This window comes from Tubulanus polymorphus, chromosome 11 (genome assembly GCF_964204645.1).
Source record: "Tubulanus polymorphus chromosome 11, tnTubPoly1.2, whole genome shotgun sequence".
Lineage (NCBI taxonomy): Eukaryota > Metazoa > Nemertea > Palaeonemertea > Tubulaniformes > Tubulanidae > Tubulanus > Tubulanus polymorphus.
The window spans coordinates 6837974-6862410 of record NC_134035.1 but is presented as its reverse complement, the minus strand read 5'-3'; the positions used below and the strand labels follow the sequence as shown (position 1 = coordinate 6862410).

At 38.9% G+C, this 24437-nt stretch overlaps 1 protein-coding gene across 1 annotated transcript in view; it reads right to left on the bottom strand.

The window, feature by feature from the left end:
- The window catches only part of LOC141912967 (beta-galactosidase-1-like protein 2), a 146873-nt gene that overhangs the window by 108274 nt on the left and 14162 nt on the right, over positions 1-24437 (bottom strand). Inside the window, exons 4-7 of the mRNA XM_074804406.1 lie at positions 24257-24352; positions 24068-24176; positions 23895-23987; positions 23733-23814 (exon numbers count right to left, since the gene is read on the bottom strand). Coding sequence (XP_074660507.1) covers positions 23733-23814; positions 23895-23987; positions 24068-24176; positions 24257-24352 — 380 coding nt within the window. The remainder of the gene's footprint in view (positions 1-23732; positions 23815-23894; positions 23988-24067; positions 24177-24256; positions 24353-24437) is intronic.

Sequence of the window (24437 nt, the reverse complement as noted above, 5' to 3'; positions counted from 1 at the left end):
AATTTCAGTTTCTGGCAAATTCTAACTGTGTATCTTCTGACTTATTCCAGTGAAGGAATTTTCTGACTAATTCCAGTTTGTGCGATCTGTCATTTTCAGATTCTGGCAAATTCCAATTGTACATTTTCTGACATTATCCGAAATCAGATATTCTGACTGAATCAGGTAGTGCTATTTCTGTTTCTGGATAATTCTGTTCTGGCATATTCAGCGTCCCCCTGATATTAACGACATTCGCATTAATGGGAATAAAAACTTAAAGTTTTGATAAATCAAAATGTTTATCTATAATTTGTTTCAAAACATGTCTCGCAATATTTTGAAAATGATAAACAATTTCTAATTTTGTTTGGCATTTAGAATAGATGATAGAAAAAAACATAATATTCTGTATACATAGAGCCTATGTATACTACTCCTAAGCGTACCGTATAAGCAAGTCTAGAGTGTCCAGTGTAGAGTGTCTTCCTATGTAATTGCAGCCTAAGTCGGGGAGATTTTGTTCATCTATATGGTTCTGCCTTCCTGCTAATCTTGGAAATCTTGTATAATTTCATTTGTTGTTGGTAATTTTTAGAATATTATGTTATTTCATAGAACTATTAGCTAAAGGGAAAGCCAACTCTCTCAGTGGTGCGCTACTAATCTTATATTTTGACAGCGCCCTCACTGGTAGCGATAAAACAATAGAATTAGACCTGTGTGAAAGACAAATTCTTCTTCTCATATGTGTTAGTTCTAATACCAATATAAATGGTGAACGACACTATAGTAACGGCTTCTATTGAGGAAATTTCATGGAATATTACCCCCAAATCTTTTGTTCTCTCGCTAACGGTGAGGGCGCTTTTCAAAATACAAGATTAGTAGCGCCACTATTAAGGAAATGAATGAACGACATCATTGAGTCATTGAGTCGGCCTTCCCTTCAGCTTACCGGTAAATTTATATGGTTATTTTCATTTCTTAGGTTGGTTTCTCATGAATAAGAGATTCATTTGATATTGCCTAATTCTTTCTATTTAAAGCAGGCCTGAGACTTGCAGTGTCCTGATATTTTGGGGCACGAACTGGTACTGTTCAAACGACTAGTTCACACATTAAGCTCACGAACAGTTCACGACGGTTTCACGCGCAGTATACTCAATTGTCTTATATTGTATATGTTCTTCATTTGAGATTTCGGAGTTTTAAGGTGGCTTGTTTGGTGGCAAATTTACACATTTAAGAGAGAGTTTCATATTGAGATAAAGAATTTTCTTTGAAAAGAATTTTTTATGTTTTGTGAAAGTTTTAAAAATTTCTTATCTAGTGCACTCAGTGATCTACTCTTGGACCTATTCATTGAATACTCCTAGCCTGTGGACACACCACTGACTCTAACTGTGCATTTTCTTGATATATGTATAAAGCAGTTTCTTTACATTTCAGAGATTGTGAATATGCCCTAATGGTATTTGAAGCATTTATATCTCTTGTAAAAAAGAGAGATTTAAGATTTCAAAATATTTTAAACATTTGATCTCGCCAATCATTTCTAGATTAAGCTGAAATCCAGATTCGGCTGGTTCGATTTTGCTAAAAAAAGCACTGAAAGCCACTGAATTGTTGGCCCATAGTTCTGTGATCAGTCAATATTGTAATCAGACAGTATGTCTTTTATATGATTTTATTTTTACAGGTTTTCAACAATAAATTTTAATTTTAGTTCATATGAATCTTAATACTTTGTATTGATGTCGGAGTAACGTTTGTTTAATGTTGGTGTATGAATGTTGAATCTACATCATGAGGAGATGGTTACCATGTCGACATTGAATCGATGTGCGAATTGATGAATGTTGTAGTAATGTTGGTTGTCACAACTTACTTATACACCCAAAAATCAACTTTAATTCAATATCAGGATTTAACATTTCATTAACATTGTAATAACATTGACATGTTTACTGGGTGAGTAGATAAGATGATCGTTTGAAATGATGAGATATGGGGGTTTGTAATATATTAATCCCAAGAACTGAGTAGGTGCCTAGGAACAACCAAAGATTATTTGCTTTATTGATAAAAAATTTATTAAAACAGCTATATCATATCAGACTTATGAAGAAAAATACAATATGATGCTCAGATACTAACATGATCTTTGATTTTTTTAGGTCACTCGGACAAATCTAAGTGAAAAGACACTTGTATCGGAGTGGATAGTCAATGATCACCTACGCGCTGTTGGTGGTATCGAAAATTGTGTAGTTTCTAAAGAACTTGTCGCGAGCTGTAGTTCAGCGAGAAATATGTACAACATATATTTAGAAGAGAAGAGAAAGAAAGATGCGAGCGAAAGAGGCAACAAATGAAAGAGACTTGAAAGTGATATAAGTGAATTAGTTACCAAGAAACGACGTCTTGAATATGATATAAGCAACTTAAAAATAAGGCCGATAAACATGCTACTGATGCGGAAGCGAAAAATGCAATGTCGTTATTGATGCAATCTAATGCCTTCCGAAGGCATGCAGTTCAAAAAGAGAGCGAACTATCTACTGTTGAAGGAGAACTTAAGGATTTAAAAACTCAGTTATGACTTTCATTAGTGTAGTATGGGATTCGTTATGTTATATAGGTGATTTTGGGTATGAATGATATGAATGCTGTAGAATTCCATTGGACAAATAGGCGACGCCGCTGAACAAGGCCGCTAGCGCTGCACCATTGACGTGCGCCAAATCGGCAGAGACGGGCGCCATTGTGAGATTAAAAACATTTAAACATGTAAAAACCAAAACGGCACACACAACAACTGATCTAAATTTGTGAAAAACGTGGATTTTGTTTTTGAATTTTCGACTTTTTTTCCTTATATATGACCACGAAAACCTCCTTGAATTTCGAAAATTACTCCTTAAAAAATCCTTGAATTCCGGATACCAGGAATTGTAGGAACCTTGATTCAGCAGGCGTTCATGTGGACCTGCAGTATTGTCTACTGTTTTATATCCGGGTTTTATTCTAAGATTTTGAGATGTATTTCAATCGATTTCTGTGAAATTGATTTGGTTTTTGGGAGAAATTTATTCTTTACAATTTGCGCAAATTTCGGGAAAAATGGCTTTTTCTCATATCAGATGGATGACCTTGACATGCTAATTAGCCATATTCTGCAAAATGATCTAGAATCCAGTTAAAATTGATTATTGAACAACGAAAAAAATCAAATCCAATTCAATTTTATTTTATTGAACAAAATTACATCAAATAAAATTCGATTTCATTCTGCAATCGAACAATGAGATGAAGGGAAAATATAAATCCGAGGTTCCTTTCTGCCATCTGTGCTACTTATAAAACCTGGTTTTGCTGTGTAAATTGTATTGAGCGGGAAGTTTATTTTGAAAAATGTAACCTACAGATTGCATCATTTATAATTTATGCAAATGTGACGGCTGGTCCTTTGGGCTGTTGTAGTTTCTCCTCAACACCGCCCCGATCTTTGGCTCCATTCCAAATTTGGTTAAATTGAATTAACTCGATCTCCAACCACAAAAAGTTAGAGTGGCAGGGTCCCTACAGGTCCTTGATTCCTAAACTGTTCTCTAAACTGTTTTTCTAGGACCTTGAATATCCTTTAATTTGAGCAAAATGCCAAAAAGTCCTTGAAAGCTCCTTGAATTTTGAGAAATTTGCAATTAGAAAATCTTTAGGTTTTAAGCCTTGTTATTATTATATACACACAGATTCCACCAAATTAAATGGTTTACTGAGATAAACAGTACCGATTGAGGAGTCTACAGTTATTGGGATATGAAAGTGATGCATACACTCCTCGAATTTTGAAATTTTCGCCTTGAAGAGTCCTTGAATTCTGGGATGACTGATCTGTAGGGACCCTGAGTGGTCAAAGGCATGGGCTTTGATCTGGTTGATTCCTCTGTCCTAGTTTTGCACTTGGTAGTACAATGTGGCTGTTACTAATTTTTAGGGTTTGGTCATGTCAGAAAGTAAAATTAGACGACTGAAATACTCCCGTCACTACATGAAAGCTAGACGTTTGTCACTTAGGACCGTAGTGCAGCCTGATGAACGTCATGGTAGAGAGACGAGTGAATCAGTATCCGATATTGAAAATGATTCTGACCCATGACCATTAGTACTCCAACACAATGTCCTAGAGGAACAATACCAGCCAAATGATAGCAACTTAACAACTAGTACAGTTAATGAAATTAGTAATTATGAACTGCATTTGACTGGCAGTTCCCTAGCTGATGGTGAAATAGATTTTGATGAAAATCATGGCGTCATTTTTGGAAAGTTCCTCTCGGGTCTCTAGCATTGAAAGTGAAAATGAAATGGATATTGTTGATAATTTATGTTCATGGGCAGTGGAATTCAATATCAGACAAAATTCACTTGAGGCATTGATGAATGTTTAACGAAATTCTCATCCAAACCTTCCTTGTGGAGTGGCGTGGCCTAAAGGTTAAGGCGTTGGCTTCTCAATCGAGATGTCCAGTGTTCGAACCCCGGCTATGCTGTAGTGTCCTTAGGCAAGGCATTAATTCACACTTGCTACTGGCTGACGACGCCTGATCGTGATTTGCTGATCGGTGTTGTATCTCCCCAGGGAGAGTAAGACTGCTATGGAATGGTAACAGAAGCTGGGTAATAATAATCAGGTTTGACAGCGCAGCTGAACTTTGTACACAGGGACATGGAAAGAGGCGCTATACAAATTCGTGTTTATTATTATTATTATTAGATCAGCAAGAACCTTGATGAAAACAATCCGTTCTATCATGCTAAGACAGATTTCTGGTATGCATTATCATTTCTTTGGTTTTGAAGATCAACTGAAAGAAACTTTAAATAGATTGCCGCTGCATCATGTAAATTTGATTGAAACAATTGAAATTGGTGTGAATGTTGATGGTTTGCCGTTGTTTAAGAGCTCTCAGCTGTCGCTTAGGCCCGTACTTTGTGCAATTTTAAACTTCGGGCAGTACATAGTTTTTCCAGCTGTGTTAACATGCGGGAATTCGAAACCTTTTAATCTTGATTTTTTATCGGAGTTCGTTGCAGAATTTGAGCAGGTTATCCTGGAAGGAATTGTATTGCATGACAGGGCATTAAAAGGTCAATGCAAGTTTGTTGTATGTGATGCACCTGCAAAAGCATTTATTAAATGCATAATAGGGCATACTGGTTATAATGGATGCGATAAGTGTACGTAACGTGGTGTGTGGGATGGTAGGATGACTTCCCCTGGACCTGATAATTTGACACTGAGAACTAATGAAACATTTAGAAACCAGACTCAAGAAGATCATCATCGTGGTGACACTTCGCTTTTAGAACTAAATATTGATATGGTGGATGCATTTCCGATGGATAATATGCATCTTGTTTGTCTGGGGGAATGAAGCGTCGCTATTACTGTGGAGAGATGGAAAGCGTCAAGTTAAAATGTCCATGCAACAATGTGCTGTGATAGGCGCACGTTTGATAGAACTCCGCCATTATTACGACTCAGATTTTCCAGCGTAGGTTACGGTCACTCATGCAGCTGTAATTCTGGAAAGCGACAGACGATCGCCAATTTTTGTTGTATACAGGGCCACTTGTTTTAAAAGGCATCCTTAAACAGGATTCATATGAACACTTTTTGTGTCTGACAGTTGCAACACGAATTTTAATATCTCCAACTCTGTCACTTGAACATAATGATTATGCAAGTCAACTGCTTGTTTACTTTGTGAAGCAAACTGCCGTGCTGTATGGACCAGAGATATATCTATATAATTTGCATGGGCTTGTTCATTTATGCCATGACGTCAGAAATCTTGGTAACCCTGACAGTTATAGCGCTTTTGGATTTGAAAATTACATGCAACAATTGAAACTAGGGGTCCAGGGACACCATGCCCACTTGGGAAGTGGTTTCCAATGCTCAACAATCTAACAATTTCAATATTCAACGCCGTCTGGTGACCATATACAAAAACCAATGACCTTGAAACTCACTACAATCATAGAACATGTCAGCAGCTACGATTTTGTAATCGATTGTGATAAGAAAATATGCCTCGTTACCTATTTAATATGGAAATACGAAGTAATTCTACTATTCAATGTCCCCAGGGGACCATATGCAAAACCCAATGACCTTGAAACTCACAACAATAATAGAACATGTCATAAAATACAACTGTGCAATTGATCATGGTAACAAAATATGCCTAGGTACCAATCTAATAAGGAAATACTAAGTTATTCTACTATCCAATGCCCCCTGGTGACCAGATAGAATAGCTAATGCCCTTAAAACTCACCACAATCATAGACGATGTCACGAGCTACAACTTTGCAATTGATTGTGGTAACAAAATATGTTTAGGTATCAATATAATGTGGAAAAACTTTTTTCCACCTATGAATGAGTACTGATGATACCAAGATGGCCGCCAATTGCGTCATAAATGGTCGATCAAAAATACCTGGCTCAGGTATAAAACATCCCTTTCCAAAGAATACCCTGCACAAATTGCAATGAGAAATGGCAAACCAGTAGTAAGCTACAGGACAGAATTTGGGCAAAAATTGACATTTTTGGGCACTAAAAAGGTCATAGGACGGCCATCTTGAGTCCGATCGACCCAATTTTTTGTATGGTGATGGGCCCTTGGGGGATTCAAATATATACGAAAGATCAAGGTAATTGATTTGAGTGTCTTAAAAATTTCCCTCAAAAAGTTCAAAAAGTGTAAAAAGTGCTGATTTAGACGAACAACAATGGCTGCCAGTCGGCCATCTTGATTCTCACAGGGCCAGTTTTTGGGCTGAAGATGTGTCTAGTGTAGATACATGTATAAACCAAATATCAAGACATTACCTTGAAGCATCTTCAAAACTTCCCAAAATAACTGGATTCCGTCTACGAATGGACGAACGGACGACGGACGAAAAGTGAACGCAATAGCCCGCTGGGACTAAAGTCCCAAGTGGGCAAAAAAATGATAAGATCAGCTAATTTTCCTCTAAGTCAAATAATCAAACGGCTCAGTGAAGGTGAGGACATTCCAATTAATAGAGCCACTGCAAAGTCAAAGATTATGGCAGGTGATTGTTTTATACATGATGGTGTATGCATGGCTGTTATTATCAATCGTGTTGCTGATATGAAGTTGCATTGCCGGCTGTATGAACAGCCAACCTTTCTGTTTGATAGTCCATGTGACTCCCGTTTAGCCTTGACATATAAAGTTGATTGTCGTCGCACCATTATGCAAAACGTTCCAGTTGACCTTCTAACTATGAGAGCTTTGAGGCTTCCTTTGTGTACATACCAGAATTATGCTGCATTTATTGCAGTGCTACTTCAGTCCCAACTACTTGATGCCATAAATTTCAGGTGAGATGACAATGTTTAAGATTTATTACAAAGCCAACGTTGCACACTGCATCAGAATCCGAGTATTGCCAGTTCTTGCTGTATACAGGCCCAGTCGTATTGAGGAACATACTTTGTGAAGATATAATGAATCACTTACTTTCTGTGCTTATCAGTTGCCCTGCTCATTTTAGTTTCACGAACACTTTCTCAGGAGCATATTGATTTATGCGGAATCATTACTGACTTACTTTGTCCAACAGGCTTCCCAAGAATTCAAGAATGATAGCTCAATTGGGACTTAAGTCCTAGCGGGCTACTGCGAGACTCACTTTTTGTCTGCTGTCCATAGATGGAATCCAATTATTTAGGGAAGTTTAAAGCCCTCCATTGTAACTATAATTTGTAAAACGTAGTTCGTAATGTTACTTCAAGGCTCCATAAAAAAATCTTTCAGTGCAGTCGTAGCTTTCACTGTCATCCATTTTTGGTCGATGACACAGTGGGGATAGCGTATCGCTTGTGGATAGAAGAGAATGGAGAGAATGATGTGAGTTTTGTATTCCCGCTGTTTTATGTAATGATTAGCTGCAAGTGTTTTAAAACGTTGCGATGAATACCCAGGGTCCCTAGAACCATTTTCAGATTGAAAATTTTCAATACCGGTTTACACTTTATTTTACATGTTAAATTTTATATCCCATATCTTTCATGAATCAGCAACTGTGTGCGTACTGGCCTTATACAGATCCAACAAGGAAAGCAATGAAAATGGTCGAACCTGACAAAAAACATGGGGAAAATTTGAAATAAAGGTGTTGTCCTATACTGGTATGTAACAGTTTACTTAAGACTTTCATCAGTCTATAATTTAGATAACCCTTAGGAACTGTTCCAGCTAATTTGACCAGTGTCTAATTTAATCGAGGTAACTAATCTCTTATTCATCAGCACTTATCACGTTGCTTACAACTGTCTTTTGCTTCACAAGTTATCACTTGGTACAGGTATTTACGTGGCAACTTTTTGAATTCATATAATGCTGGTTGGTTTTGTTCGATTGGTGAACATAACATGAATTTCTGCTCCAAGGATGGAGAGAATTAAATATTTTCACTATGATGAATGTACAACTATAAAAAGATATTCTCATAATTATTTGGATAATTTTGAGAAAGCTGAAATTCAGCTTCAATGAAGTGAACTAACATCAAATTTAGATGATAGTGAAATAGATGAATCGATTGTGCACAAGATGAAGCGTAAAAGAAAGCTTCCGCCAAGGTTCATAGCCACCTCTGATGAAGATAATGACTGTGATCCAGAAATAGATTCATCTGCCTTGCCTTCAGTACTTCTGGTGAGTGAACTAAGTTTTCCCCGTGCTTTGTTGTTAAATCGAAGGAGTTATGATATGATTGAAGTGATTAGCTTTGGGAGATTTGTTCTGAGATGATCTTGAAATTAGCTGAGATTGCCATGTATAAATTGCTATTGATTTTATTTTTTTGGCTTTATTTTTTCAAACCTGATGATTAAGAAAATTAGCGCAATGAATCATAAGAAAAAGTAGAGGCTTGATAGTTTGTTAACATACAAAACACAGCTTATACTTGTGCTGAAGTATTTTCTTTTTTGAAATTATGTCAGAGAAGCCAGTTTTACCGAAACCACCGCCTCAACTGGTCAGAACGAAAAGGATCTGCACTCAACAGGTGAATATATATCTTATTCTTACATCATATTGTTTCTTGACAATTATTGATAATAAACCTACTCAATGTTGGTTTCAAGCACTTGTATGTATATGTGTGTCTTGTTTAGTTATTGTACATATTTTTATTTCACAGATTCGCTGATAATACCACCATCATTGCAAAAGAAATCATCTATATCCAATAGTGCATGACCTGCTATTATTTTTGTATTCATTCTGATGATTCCTAATACAAATTTGACAAAAAAATTCTTTTTTTTTAGGTTTCCAGTCACAACAGCCTTCCAGTTCATATTCCATGGATCAATCAAGGAAGGCATTGATATTGCAGCCCATTGAAAAAACTTCCCATCCGTCTGTAGTGTAAGCTAAATATATTGTACCAGGGCATGGCGCCCTCTGGTGGAGTTTGATAGAAAATACTGTTTTATAATATGGCGATTATAGAGTTGGTCGTCCATATGTCGTAGCTAAAGGAATCCATAACACAACTTGGTGTCAGAAGTGGGATGCATTTCTGTCAGCCAAAAAGATAAATAGTCTCGCTCAGCTGAAAGACCAGCAACGTCAGCAGAGACAGACTCGTGACGTGGACCTTCCTTAAAACGATACAGCTAAGTACATGACTACACTACACGTGTATAAGGATATACAGCGAATGATGGCCTCGTTTCAGATCGCGCCACCAGAACCATTTGATTTTTCTAAGCCTACAGAATGGCCGAAATGGCTCCAGAGATTTGATAGGTTCAGTATAGCATCAGGCCTGTCAACAAAGGATGTGGCTACCCAGGTAAATACACTGATTTACAGCATGGGTGAAAAGGCTGATGAAATCTTACCTAGCTTCGACCTTACTGAACAACATTTATCTGACTTACCAACAGTCAAAGCGAAGTTTGAAGGACATTTTATTGTCCGTCGAAACATCATATATGAAAGAACCAAATTCAATCGTAGGATTCAGTTGTCGGGTGAGCCAGTCGATTCTTTCATCACAGCACTATACGGTCTCGCTGAACACTGTAATTATGGTGCTCTGCGGGAGGAGATGATACAGGACCGCATCGTTGTTGGACTACAGGATGAGAAACTCTCCGAACGACTACAGATGAACAATGAGCTCACCTTACTAAAGGCTGTAAACATCGCGCGAGTGAGTGAGTCAGTAAAGATACAGCAACAAGCCATCAGAAATGGTGGTTCTGCATCTAACAGTGATGTGGAAGAGATTGAAGCTCGTCATAAGCGATTTCAAAACCCTAACAAATCAGGGAAGGCCCGGTTCAGACCAAACAGTGCGTCACAGCCCGAGAAATCAAAAATGTGTTATTCGAACGATTCATTATGTTCCTGGTGTGGTCGCAAACCGAACCACGACTGTATGCGTTGCCCGGCAAAGGATGCAACACGCCGACAAAGTTCAAAGAAAGGACATTTTGCTGCTGTGTGCCTATCGGGGAAGCTGAAACCCGGTAGGAGTTAACACTCGGTAGAGGAAGATGTTGATTCCTTCCTAGGTGAAATCATTGGTAGTTCCAGCAGTCCTTGGTCGGTCAAACTAAATCTGAAAAGCCAGGATATCCAGTTTAAGATCGATACGGGTGCGGACATAACGGCTATCTCTGAGAAAACTTATTATAAAATGACGCGTCGCCCTGATTTTGCCTTTTTCCAAGATATCCTGAGCAGCAAGGCGTGCCCCGAGTTTAATGGTTACAACACCAGATTGTGTCGAGAGCAAGGCCAATGAAACCAAAAACAAGAGTGGTGTACCTTCCGCTTGTAGACAGCCCGCCAGCAGAACCTGCGACAATGATGACAGCATTGCTTGTGGCAAAAGATGTATCACATAATGCCGGCCAAGAGTTTGTTGTATTTACAGCTGACCAGCAACTGTATCGCATTGCCGTACATATCACCTGGGAGAATCCAGCCATGTTCAGGAACTATTATTTGAGATTAGGTGGAATGCATCTGTTAATGAGTTACTGTGGCTGCATTGGTCGGTGGCCATCTTGGATTTCTGGAATTGCCCAAGGGTGACGACCCTACACCCACTTGGACTTCATCACAGACATCCTATAAATGAATAATCAACATAGAAAAAAACTGTAACAGAGAAATCCATCTAAACTGCCACGGCTGCTGGACTAGTTCTATGGTACAATCTACGAGTAAGATAGGTAGGTACAGAAACACATTAACAAGTAGAGTAGTGATAGATGGTGCTGTGGCTTGAATGCCCTGATGCCGATCATCTTCACCCGTCAAGGGATTCGAACCCACTTAGCTAAAGCCGTTTCCTGAACCCCTTGACCTCACGAGTCGTTGGGAGTCGAGCCGACCAGAATCAGGTCAGGCCAATCACAGCGATTGTAACAAACGACATAAGGCTTCTATGGAATTTCCCAGTAAATAGACCAATCAGCAAACACGTAGCAAACTTTGAAGTATTGTCGAGTGTCTGATATATGACGTCATGCGCAAAAGCGCCAGTAATGAAATTGCGTGTCGTGAAGCCAGAGGGGTGGTGGAAGTGAGTTCAGGAGCGATAGCGGACCCCTGGCAAGCGAGGATGGATGCCGATATGCCATCTGAACTAATAGTGCATCATTATAATTAGGAATAAGAGGCCCATGGGCCTTGAAGCATTGGTAGATTATACTGTGGCATTAAGTGGTTATAATGTTTTACATCTGCCGGCAAATCTTCTATGACAATGTTGATTGGGAGGACCACAGACAGACTTAAAGGTCTATTTGTCTAGTACGATTTTATTCCTGAAAATGAATTTATTTTCTGCCGAACGATTTAGCCTAGGCTATTTGTACTGTTAAACCTCATTAATGTGATTCTGTTAAAAAGACAAAACTAATTTATTCTGATGTTTACCATCATTTCCCAGTCAAGATATTTATATCAATCAAGATTTGGATACAAAAACCCATTTTACGCATGAACTGTTAGGCCCCACTGAATAATGAAAAAAAAGACAGAACGATTTTTCTGAATGCAATTGCAAGACCCTCTGATCTTAGAGCTCCAAGCTCTGATGCATGTACGCATGCAAAACGTCGCAGAGAGCGATGCCAGCATTGGTGTCACTGAGGCCGGCTGATGATTGTTTGTTAGTCTTTTTGTTTGTTTGGCTTTACATACGTCGTTTGGATCTTGGTTTCCCGAGACTATTCCTATTGGATTGTTCATTTAACCTCACGACGGTACGGCCTTTGAAGTGTTGCCCGCACACTGTTCGCAGCCAGCAGGACTCGAACCCACTTGTCACTCAGCATTGATAGTGGATTCAATAGCATCATGCCTTATTTCACTGAGCTACCGAGGCCGCTCGATTCAATTCCAAAAAACTACAGCAGCGGCAAATAACCATCGCAATATTGTAATTTACGACAAACAACGCGTAAATTCAATCACTGTTGTTTAACGCATGGAAAAGATAATAAAAGGTATTTTTTCCCGGCGCGCATTACAAAGCGAATCTCTGCCGAGTGCGTAAGAGGGTACTACCGCCTTATGAGTGCGCAGCAGGCGGGAAGGGCGTCCTAAAAAGAAAACTAATATTAGAATATAGCCGAATCGAATTTTACAATGTCAGTCAACTGATTGATAATACAACATGGTTGTTCTCGGCGTACTTAACAATGATATTTTCCTCCAATAAACAACTCTGGTAAAATTGAATAAAATGATCTATCTTTATTGGTGATATCGTATCATGGTGGTAGCATACCGTTTACCGTTTGATGTTTCGTGTCATCATGAAATAGTTTTAACACGTTGACTGCCACTCAAAAAATTTTTTTTTTCTCAACATTGCCAATTTCACCAATCAACGAAAAGTAGGCGGAAACCACATATATTGATTTTTATTGCATTTAATGCATGTATTACACCTATTGTATGGTGAAAACAGAGTTGAATCGAGTCTCGTAGTTGGCAGTGGGGGTAAACGTTTTATACCAGTTGCCAGCTACGAGACTCGTAGTTGGCAACCGGTATAAAAAGTTTACCCCCACTGCCAACGACGAGTCTCGTAGCTGGCAGTGGAAATAAATATCTCTCCCCCATTGCCAGCTACGATACATATTCCAAACCGTTTTTCATCTCTATACCAGCTACTACTGTCCCCTTTGGACCGGAAACGCTGCACGTGGCTAAGCACATGGTGAAAATGGCGCGTTTGTCTGTCGCTGCCGATGTCGCTGGTCTTGTAATGTTGTCCGATAATGTAGACAATGTATCTGATGAAATGGATATAAGCCAGTCAGGTAATTCAGAAATAGACGATAGCATGAATGATAGTGACTATAATGTAAATAATCAAAGTTCTGAATTGGATTCTGCCTCTGAAGGGGATCCCAATTTGTCGTCAGAAGATCCCTCATCATCGTCCGAGAATGATGAACTCTCATCACCACGTGGTAGGCCAGTATTTCGAGGCCGTGGAGCTAGAGCTAGGGGCAGTACTAGAGGTCGGGGTATTTAACCCTCAGTGCATCCACCAACAGCAATCGCTGTAGGTACCGTAGTCCGTGGAGCTCGGACTAGGGGCAGTAATAGGCCTAGAGGCCGCGGTGTTCAGACCAGAGGTGGGGTCGAGGTCAACCTCCAACAGCACCCTGTAGACAAAATGCACAGCCAGTCGTTCAAAATGTGCAGCAACCTGCTGCTGCAGCACAGCCAGTCGTTCAAAATGTGCAGCAACCTGCTGCTGCACCACCTGCTGCTGTTCATGTTTGGTCTGCTGTTCCTGCAAATCCGCCGGACTTTCCTTTCAATGAAGTCGTTGGTTTGCGTACTGCTGTCCGCAATCCTGAAAAGCCAGGAAGTTATTTTGATCTATTGGTGACTCCAGAACTAATAGATCTCATGGTTGAAGAAACTAATAATAGATATGCGCAGGAGGAAATCAACAGAAATCGCCCACTACGTAGAGAGTCACGTCTCCATGCATGGAGAGATTCAGATGCTGCTGAAATGAAATGGTTTCTTGGACTCCTCTTTCATATGGGCCCTAACGGAATGCCGACAATTGAACATTACTGGAATCAGTCTATACTGTATAAAACTGTTTGGTCGTGTCACGAGCAGAAATAGATTCCAATTATTGTTACGTTTCTGGCACTTTGCAAACAACAACCAAGTTCAACCTGACGATCGACTTTACAAGATCCGACCTTTATTGGAAAACTTCAATAATAGGATGGATCGGGTTTATTATCCAGGGCAATCGTTATCACTTGATGATTGATGAGTCAATGGTTCTCTGGCGGGGCCGCCTTGTGTTCAGGCAATATATAAAAAACAAAAAACATAAATATGGTGTAAAATTCTATGAGCTTTGCGAGTCTCGTGGCATGGTTCTAAGAATTCACATATATTCTGGAAAAGCAGTTCCTGATACCAAAACCTAGGCCAGTCAGGAGCCATTGTTCTCCATCTCATGGAAAGGTTCCTTGATAAAGGGCATATTGTCTATACAGACAACTTTTACAATTCTGTGTCATTGGTCAAATATATGACTGGAAAACGGACATATAGTTGTGGGACACTGCGTACCGATCGTAAGGAAAACCCCTTAGAGGTAACAACTAAAAAGCTCAAAAAAGGTGAGCACACATGGAAAAGGTCGGACTCGGTTGTTGTTTGTAAATGGAAGGATAAACGAGATGTTTTGACAATCAGTAATATGCACCGGGTAGAAATGCTGGACGTTCCAAACCGAAATGGAAAGATTACCAAGAAACCTAATATCATTAGGGATTATAATCTTGGCATGTCCGGTATTGACCGAGCCGATCAAATGATGTCATATCACTCTGCATTGCGCAAAACACTGCGTTGGTATAAAAAGATTGGTTTGCACATACTAGAAATGAGCATTGTCAATGCACATATGATGTACAATGATGCAAATGACTCAATTCAGATATTAGCTTTCCGTGAAGCCATCGTCAAACATTTGCTTAGCGATATCCCCGCCTTGGCACCAGTTGCATTAGTTCCCCCTCCCCTAAACCCAGATGTTCCAGCAGCATTTCACTATCTTGCATGTGTTCCCCCATCAGATAGAAAGCAATACCCCACAAAGCCATGTCGCATTTGCAGAAGAGATGGTAACCGCAAAGAAACACGTTACGTTTGTGATGTCTGTCCTGGAAAACCAGCATTATGTGTAACCCCTTGTTTCAGGAGATACCATGTACAAAACTAAAGATATGCCATGACAACAATGCTATAATTTCTATCGTTCTATGTTTATTATCGATTCATAGTGAGGTGAATCATTTCTTTTCAATTAGGAAAGGTATTTGATAAGCGTTTGATGCCTCATAAACTTTGATGTGAAAATAATCACGTAATATAATTTGATTTTTTAGATGTTCATAAATAAATAAAGAATTGATAAAAAAAGTTAGTTATTGATTTTTTAAAAATTACTTGTTTATCTGAGTTGCCAGACTTCGATTTATGTTGTTATCCACATTGCCAAACAGAAAAAATTCATTCACTCCGGGCTTACTACGAGATATCTCGTAGTGGCAAGGAGCGGTACACCTGCTACTACGAGATATCTCGTAGATGGCAGTCAACGTGTTAACTTTAGTAAAGGCGTTCCCGCACGATCACATACGGGTTTCAGTCACGAGTAGGCTGCCGTTCCACTGCTCTAGAAATACGTATTCTGACGCTGAGAATTCATCTACCAAATAATGAACGAGAAAAATGCGATCGAATAACTTTTTGGACCATTAAATCAGAAATCTGGCGACGCTATGTTGTGGGGAATAATTGAAACATTTTTTTTTGTCATTTTCAGCTGTTTCTAATGTTTTACGTGAACGGAGTAACAATTTGAAGTTACTATGAAAATGAGAAGAGTCGGCGCTATTTTTTGTACTACTATTTTCGATCCATTTTACTCGCATTGGCATGACATCATAGACGTCAACCAATGCTAAAAATGGCACCGACGCCTATATCTCTATCCGTAAAAGAAAAAGCTTGTGCCGATACGCCCTCAGGTTTGAATCCCTGCCCGGGGTAGGATGAAATGATGGTTCAGGAACGCTTGTAATAAATACCCCGATACACCGCCATACTCTCTATACCGCCAAAATCATGAATCCCCAATGTTGGCGGTCTATCGAGATATGACTGTATATCCAAAAACCAATTGGAACTAACACATGGTATTTTCGAAGTGTTTGCCGTGAACCAACCATTGTAGCCTATGGCTTGTTTTACATGATGTTAATGATATTCGATTATTTTGTTTGGCAACCCCAAATAGAATTTTTACTTAATCATTTGCAAAAATTAAACTCCACAGAGGAGCAAATTAATGATGCAATTAAGGAGTTTTTGAAAGCAGCCCCTTTCTACCCTGGTGGATCAAAGTCCAAACCAAAGGTACATGTATATTAAATTGTTTACTGTTGAAACAATGTAGGAGGCAGTTTTCCAGTTTCTGTTTTGAACGGAATTATGTATGAAGAAAATACATCAATAATGGCTTATTTCACCATGATAAAGCCTGGGTACATAAATAAGTTAAGCAAACTCAGATAGCTGTCCTCCCTTTTGTGATGATGATGACGACTGTCACGGGAAACCTGGCACAACTGTGGAAATATCCCGATTTACAAAAGCAAACAACAGAATTAGAATCGAAAAGTTTATTACGTTAGGTAAGAGTATAATTAAAGATATAATTACGACACCCCAGCTGTTACATGATATCTGTGCCGAGACCGCCTGCCTGGAGAGAGAGCGAGTCTCACTCGCCATCGCCTTATATACCGGGCTGACAATAGATGGGCTGACAATAGATATAGATCAACTGTGCATTCCTTTCATGACAACGACGATGACGATGATGATTGTCAAACAAAAATGCATTAGTGATTTTTTTTCCACTTTATGCCCTCCTTAGACATACATGTATATCTTTTTGTTAAAGATATACATGATTATGTGAGTTGACAATTGACTGTCATTTTATATATCGTAGAATTGTTTATATCGTACATTTCATTTGGTCCAAATATCTTTCTATGATGTACGCTACTCTTATGCTCTTGGTTTGTCTGCGTCAATCGAATATGCCCTTATATTGATTGACAGCGGGAGCTCAGCCTAACGCAGGGAGCAGTTATTTTACTTCAATGTAACGTTGTAGGTCGGCCTTCTAGCCGTTTTATGAAACAAAATGCTCCTTGAAATTTCTTGAAAAATCGCCACAAATTCGTCGATTTCTCTTAAATGTACGCGATATTCAAAATTCCATTTCCAACATTTCGATTTTTGGACCCATTACAACATCTCGGGCTTTGCCCGAGATAAAAACAACCACGTTTAAAGAGGGATTCGACGAGCAGTGGAATATTGCCGAGAAAATCATGGAACAAGTTTCTCATATCTCCGAAGAGCTGTTACTAACAGGGATGAAAACTGCCCATATAGAAAAAGTCAGAAAATATTTTCAAAAAAAAAGAATTTTTTTGGGGAACAAAAATCAGTAACTTTTAGCCAAAAAACTTACTTCCTTTTGGTCAAAATGTTAATAGTTTGGGCCTGAATTGGACCGCTTTTTGAATGAGATGCCATATTGGTTTCTCCGACTCCACAGTAGCGATAACAACTGCCGAAAACCGTCTTAAGGAGCACTCCTAACTACGGAGCGCTCCGATGTGACGCCCGCGATTTAGATGATTATGTAACAACTGGAATTTTCAGTGCACTCGGGAACTAGCTCGTCAAAATAAATCCAAAGTCATCAATTCCATCTTGATAAAATCTTTTATTCAAATGCTTGGTCGGCTTCTGACCGACCGCAACAACAACTGCTCAGTACAAACTGCCAACTAAAAGTGTGTGTTGTGTCCCTCATTCTGTTTCAACTGACTCTTATATCTATATATATATATTCCATCTATATATATACTATTTGCATAGTAACAAAAACTTAGGTATGAAAAACAAAGGTGACAGACAGTGAGTAGACAATTTGAGCAACAACATGCCATAAACAAAGACAGAAAGAACATATGACTAATTACTTTACAAACACGACTAACAAATACATTTCTAAACAAAACAACAAGTTGCTATAATTAAAGCGATTGAGGTGATTTACACTGTTCTCAGGAATAAAGAAAATGTCAGAAACGGTCGGAAATCCGTCTATGGTCAGAAGATTTTCATCCCTGTACTAATCGAAGTCGGTCTTGCAGGGATGAAATCTGCGTACCAAGAGTGGGAACAGACAAACTGGAGGCAGGAAGAACAGCCAGTCGAGTTTAAAGCTGAACTCTCAATCAAATCAAGAGCGATTGAAATTGTTGAAGTTCAAGAAATTTCAATACAGCTTAACCTCCGGATCTATAACCGATGAGGCAAAACCGACCACTTCTGAATGCAACAAACAGCTCAACTGCGGAAGTTGAAGCTCGTTTTCGACGTAATCTTTTCCGAATGGTCAGCCTTTTGGCACGCTATGGTAGTGGATATATTAAACGGACCCTATGCTGATATCACCAAATCTAACTACATCATGGGTCAGCTGTCAGGTAATGCGGTGGAAGCAGTCCAAGGGATATATGCATCAGATGGGAACCTCGGGTCGCTAGCTAAATAGCTTGCTAGCTATCATAGCGCCCATGAACGAATTCAGATTAGCGAGTTTTATAATTAAGTCAACGCCGATATCCGATCGTTACAAAATCTTGGAGTAGACTCAGCTGAATGCTCAGCGTTCATTACTCCGATCACCGAATGTAAACTCCCTGCGTCGTTTAGAGAGAAATTGGATCTAACACTGTTCATGTAGGGCTTTACCGAGCAGCTAAATAATATCGGCGAAAGAATGGAATCGCTAAATATCTCGTCTGATATGGAATCTGTAACCAGTGTCCAATGCCATGAACTTGTGACCACAGGCATAGTAGCACGTTGCATGATTATTACGTGCTTAAGTACGCAGAGTGTCCATGCGGCCGCATCATCGACAACACAAAATTTGCAAACAAGAGGCCCGTGGGCCTTGAAGCATTGGTAGATTATACTGAGGTATTAAGTGGTTATAATGTTTTACATCTGCCGGCAAATCTTCTATGACAATGTTGATATGGGGGACCACAGACTTAAAGGTCTATTTGTCTAGTTCGATTTTATTCCTGAAAATGAATTTATTTTCTGCCGAACGATTTAGCCTAGGCTATTTGTACTGTTAAACCTCATTAATGCGATTCTGTTAAAAAGACGAAACTAGTTTATTCTGATGTTTTCCATCTTGTCCCAGCCAAGATATTTATATCAATAAAGATTTGGATACAAAAACCCATTTTTACGCATGAACTGTTAGGCCCCACTGAATAATGAAAAAAAAAACAGAACGATTTTTCTGAATGCAATTGCAAGACCCTCTGATCCTAGAGCTCCAAGCTCTGATGCATGTACGCTTGCAAAACGTCGCAGAGAGCGATGCCGGCGTTGGTGTCACTGAGGCCGGCTGATGATTGTTTGTTTGTCTTTTTGTTTGATTGGCTTTACGTACGTCGTTTGGATCTTGGTTTCCCAAGACTATTCCCATTGGATTGTTCATTTAACCTCACGACGGTACAGCCTTCGAAGTGTTGCCCGCACACTGTTCGCAGCCAGCAGGACTCGAACCCACTTGTCACTCAGCATTGATCGTGGATTCAACAGCATCACGCCTTATCTCACTGAGCTACGGAGGCCGCTCGATTCAATTCCAAAAAACTACAGCAGCGGCAAATAACCATCGCAATATTGTAATTTACGACAAACAACGCGTAAATTCAATCACTGTTGTTTAACGCATGGAAAAGATAATAAAAGGTATTTTTTCCTGGCGCGCATTACAAAGCGAATCTCTGCCGAGTGCGTAAGAGGGTGCTACCGCCTTATGAGTGCGCAGCAGGCGGGTAGGGCGTCCTAAAGTGAAAACTTATATTAGAATATAGCCGAATCGAATTTTACAATGTCAGTCAACTGATTGATGATACAACTTAGTTGTTCTCGGCGTACTTAACAATGATATTTTCCTCCAATAAACAACTCTGGTAAAATTGAATAAAATGATCTATCTTTATTGGTGATATCGTATCATGGTGGTAGCCTACCGTTTACTGTTTGATGTTTCGTGTCATCATGAAATGGTTTTAACTTTAGTAAAGGCGTTCCCGCACGATCACATACGGGTTTCAGTCACGAGTAGGCTGCCGTTCCACTGCTCTAGAAATACGTATTCTGACGCTGAGAATTAATCCCAAATAATCCCATGGATACTGATAATTGGAGTAACAGTGATATCCAAACACTGTGATATTTATAAACCGGAGGTACATCATTCAGAAGAGGCTGTTCCCCATTCTTTACTGCCAATGTCAATGTGGACATATCGCTACGCGATTGTTTAACCCACTCTCATCTACCAGATAACATTGAAATTTTTTTAGTCATTTTCAGCTGTTTCTAATGTTTTACGTGAACGGAGTGACAATTTGAAGTTACTATGAAAATGAGAAGAGTTGGCGCTATTTTTTCGTACTACTATTTTCGATCCATTTTACTAGCATAGGCATGACGTCATAGACGTCAACCAATGCTAAAAATTATGGTCAGTGAAGATGGGTATCTTCTTAAGGTATCTTCACAAGAAAGTACGGTCATTTAAGATGGACCTAGACAGGATGATCTAGTCCCGTTAAAATATCTTAATGAGTATTACATGTAGCAGAGATGGGCCTAGACATGATGATCTAGATCCCGTTAAGATATCTTCACCAGCGGCGACCAGGGCGATGAGCTGGCCCGGCGAATAGGGGCTACTCAGAAGATGTAACAGGTGCCAGACATCAACAATAGACTATGAACTTCAATTGCCAGAATTTGTTATTAACATAAAATATTTAAGAAGATATATGTTTGGTCATGAGTGTATACACTGTTTATCCGTGTATATGTGTATAAGGTGTATAAGGAGGTAATACGATTCTTTGTACTAAGATGAAAGTTATAATATAGATTTTAATTCGTGAAAATGTTTATTTCATACAGACCTAGCTCATATAATACAGATGTGCGTCTCTGTATATCCTAAAGGCTGTAACCAGATACTAAGTAATAAAGGTAGTTCAGTTCATCTTATAGTAACCTACGGTGTTAGACGTGGTTTTGGATTTGACCTGTCTCACAGAGGACTCTGGTGTACCCCAGGGCTCGAATTTCATCGCGGACACCGCGGACAAGTCTGCCGAATCGGTTATGATGTCCGCAGTAAGCAAAATGGGTTTATTTTTTCTGGCCACTTTTCGCCATATATATATGAATATGTCCGACAAGTCGTCAGCATTTGAGTCTGGGCCAATTATCAATACGATCGGTACTGCACGGAATGAACGAGTCAGACTTTACCGCAGCGCCGATCTCGGCTTTATGCTATGTAAACAAGTCACGCACCATACCAGGGAGTGTAGTACTACCATGTCGAAGCGCATTGTATAGTTTTCTACTTAAACAAAGCCACGAGCCGGTGCCCAGTACAGTTTTCTACTTAGTATATATTTTAAGGTCAAAAGAAATATTGGTTGACAAAGTTATATTACAAATTCCACGAAATGAAAATAGACAATACTAAATACCTTTGCGTATCTTCTATCACCGCTATATGTTAAATGATTATTCTTGATAAATAAATGCAATTATTCACAAAATAAACTTCTTTTATTCAAACACGTGTGAAACATCAGATTTGCTGCGCATAAGCGAGTGTATGAACTCGCAGTATATGAATGCACATCTCGCGGTGATTCATTCACTGCGTTGTATATATACATATACTCTGTGTATGTGTGTGGTCCCGCCGTGTATATATTCTATTGATAGCGCACAACCGCACGCACTTATGCAATCATAAATGTTGTATTATGCCTTATGTGTTGTAAATGTTCCTAATTACTCGTTAAAAAAAAATTTGTGCAACATAGGCTTCAGATATTGTACATCTGGACATAAGTCACATAAGTATTATTTCCTAGAATAAATGGCTGAGAAAAAATAAGTGGAGTGGTTATTCTGCCGAAACAAAGTTTTTGTTATCCTTTGTTTTATGAATAAATAACAGTTTCATGACATTTGGCTTAATTTGTCTTTCTCTGGTCAATAAAACTTTTGGCCTTGCATATTAAGAAATGTACTAGGGTAGCCTATTTTGAACTCATTTCCCAAGGACATAAGTGTCCAAATTTGAAATTCGAGCCCTGGTACCCTGGCCCCTATCTTTCTAGACGGGTTCAACAACCTGCACAACGCGCCCTAGTGTTCAAATCCAGAAAGCGTCTCTTTAACTTTTTAGCCCTTGGACCGTAGTATGTATATACCAAGTTTCGTCAAGATCGGATAGTGATTGTAGGACTAATAGTGATTTAAAGATTTTACAAGCTGACCTGTAGAGCGTCCCCTAGAGGTCAAACTGGGAAAGGCCTTTAGGGCCTACAGATTTTTAGCCCTTGGACCATAGTATCTACACACCAAATTTCGTCAAAATCGGATAATGATTGCAAGACAAGTAGTGATTAAAAGATTTTACAAGCGCCACCTGTACAGTGACCCCTAAAGGCCAAATTGGGAAAAGCCTCTCATAACTTTTTAACACTTGGCCCATATCAGATTTTTACCAAGTTTGGTCAATCAAGATCTTAAACAACTGAAGCACAACTGAAGCACTAGTAGCAAATTTTCACTGTCTTTTTGAGGTTATTAAGATGGAAAATTCGATTTACTAAGCTGCGCATAGAAGAACCTTGAAATAAATAGGCTTTTTAACCTTGCGGTTACTATAATATTGTTCCATGCTATGTTGCTGGAAGTCAGAAAAGTTTTTGCCTATTTCTCTATCTGCAACTGGTACTTAACACGTTCGCTGCCGCTGACGAGATAAATCGTCATGGTGGGTGCACCGCAGTTTGCCATGACGAGTTATATCGTCATCGATTCAACATCATTTCATAGCGTTATGAATGACCTGGCAGAGGCGAGAAAACAGCTAACAATAGTCTGGCAGTACGGAGAGACTGCTGATATTATTTATGGGGGTAATTTAAGTCTGGTGCACACTTGAAATTTTTTCAAAAGAATCTTCAGAAAGCAATGAATTTTAGCTTCTATTCCGGCCAATACTTAGAGAGAATATAACGGCTAAAATCATTCTATATCATTTTTACAATAAAACCTTTATTGTTTTAGATTTCTATTTGATTTTTCACACTTTTCACTGGCAATGGGGACAAGAAAAAATTGGGAATCTCTTCACCATTGCCAGTGACGAGCTATCTCGTCATGTGGTTTTTTATACTAAAATTGATCAGTGTATTGATTTATCAATGTACAAATAGTGCTGGCAGCATATAAATTGTATAATGTCAAAAATTAGCGTTGGCAATGGCGACCGGACCTTAAACCACTAGGTGGCAGCGAACGTGTTAAAATCATTTTAAAAGCCCTGTTTGAAACCAAAAAATATTCACCTAACTTAATCTTATGGTACGCCAAAGAGCTTCCGTTGAAATGAATGTTTCCTACCTTTTGGAAGGCGACCATATTGTAATCCATCTTTGTTGTCTGATGTGAAGAGAAATTCGACGATTCCATTCTTTAAATATATCTGAAAGTTACGGAAATTAACAAGGTCGAAAAGAAAATAATCAGCAAAGACACAGAAAATGAAATAATTTGAATTTGTACCTGTTTAAGAGTGTCCAAATATCGAAAATCTTCGTTGAAGATTCCAAATTCATTCTCAATCTGGTAACCGATGATCGGACCACCATCTCTGTACTGAGTGAAAAAAATCAAACTCATTGAATGAATCAGGTCAAATGAGGATTTGAGGTAAGCCGAAACGGTGAGGATTTTACCTGCATTTCATGTAATTCTTCTAATAAATGGACTAAGTAATTATTTACTGCTTTCATATATGGCGTATACATGGATCTTATTTTCATTTCAGGGTCACTGAGTAACCAACTGAAAACGAGCCAGAAAACGAATGAATAAACTTAAGAAAAAAGTGTAGGGGCCTTAGAAATATTTTGATGGCTACCAACCTTGGTAAACCACCATATTCCCATTCTGAGCAGATATAGGGTCCAGGTCGTAAGATTACGTATAAACCAACTTCTTGCGCAAGTTTTAGGAATTTTCTAAAGATAGCATAGACATCAAAATTTTAAAAATATATCTAATTCGAAAAAAATCACAATCAATCATCAGTAAACATTGACTTAA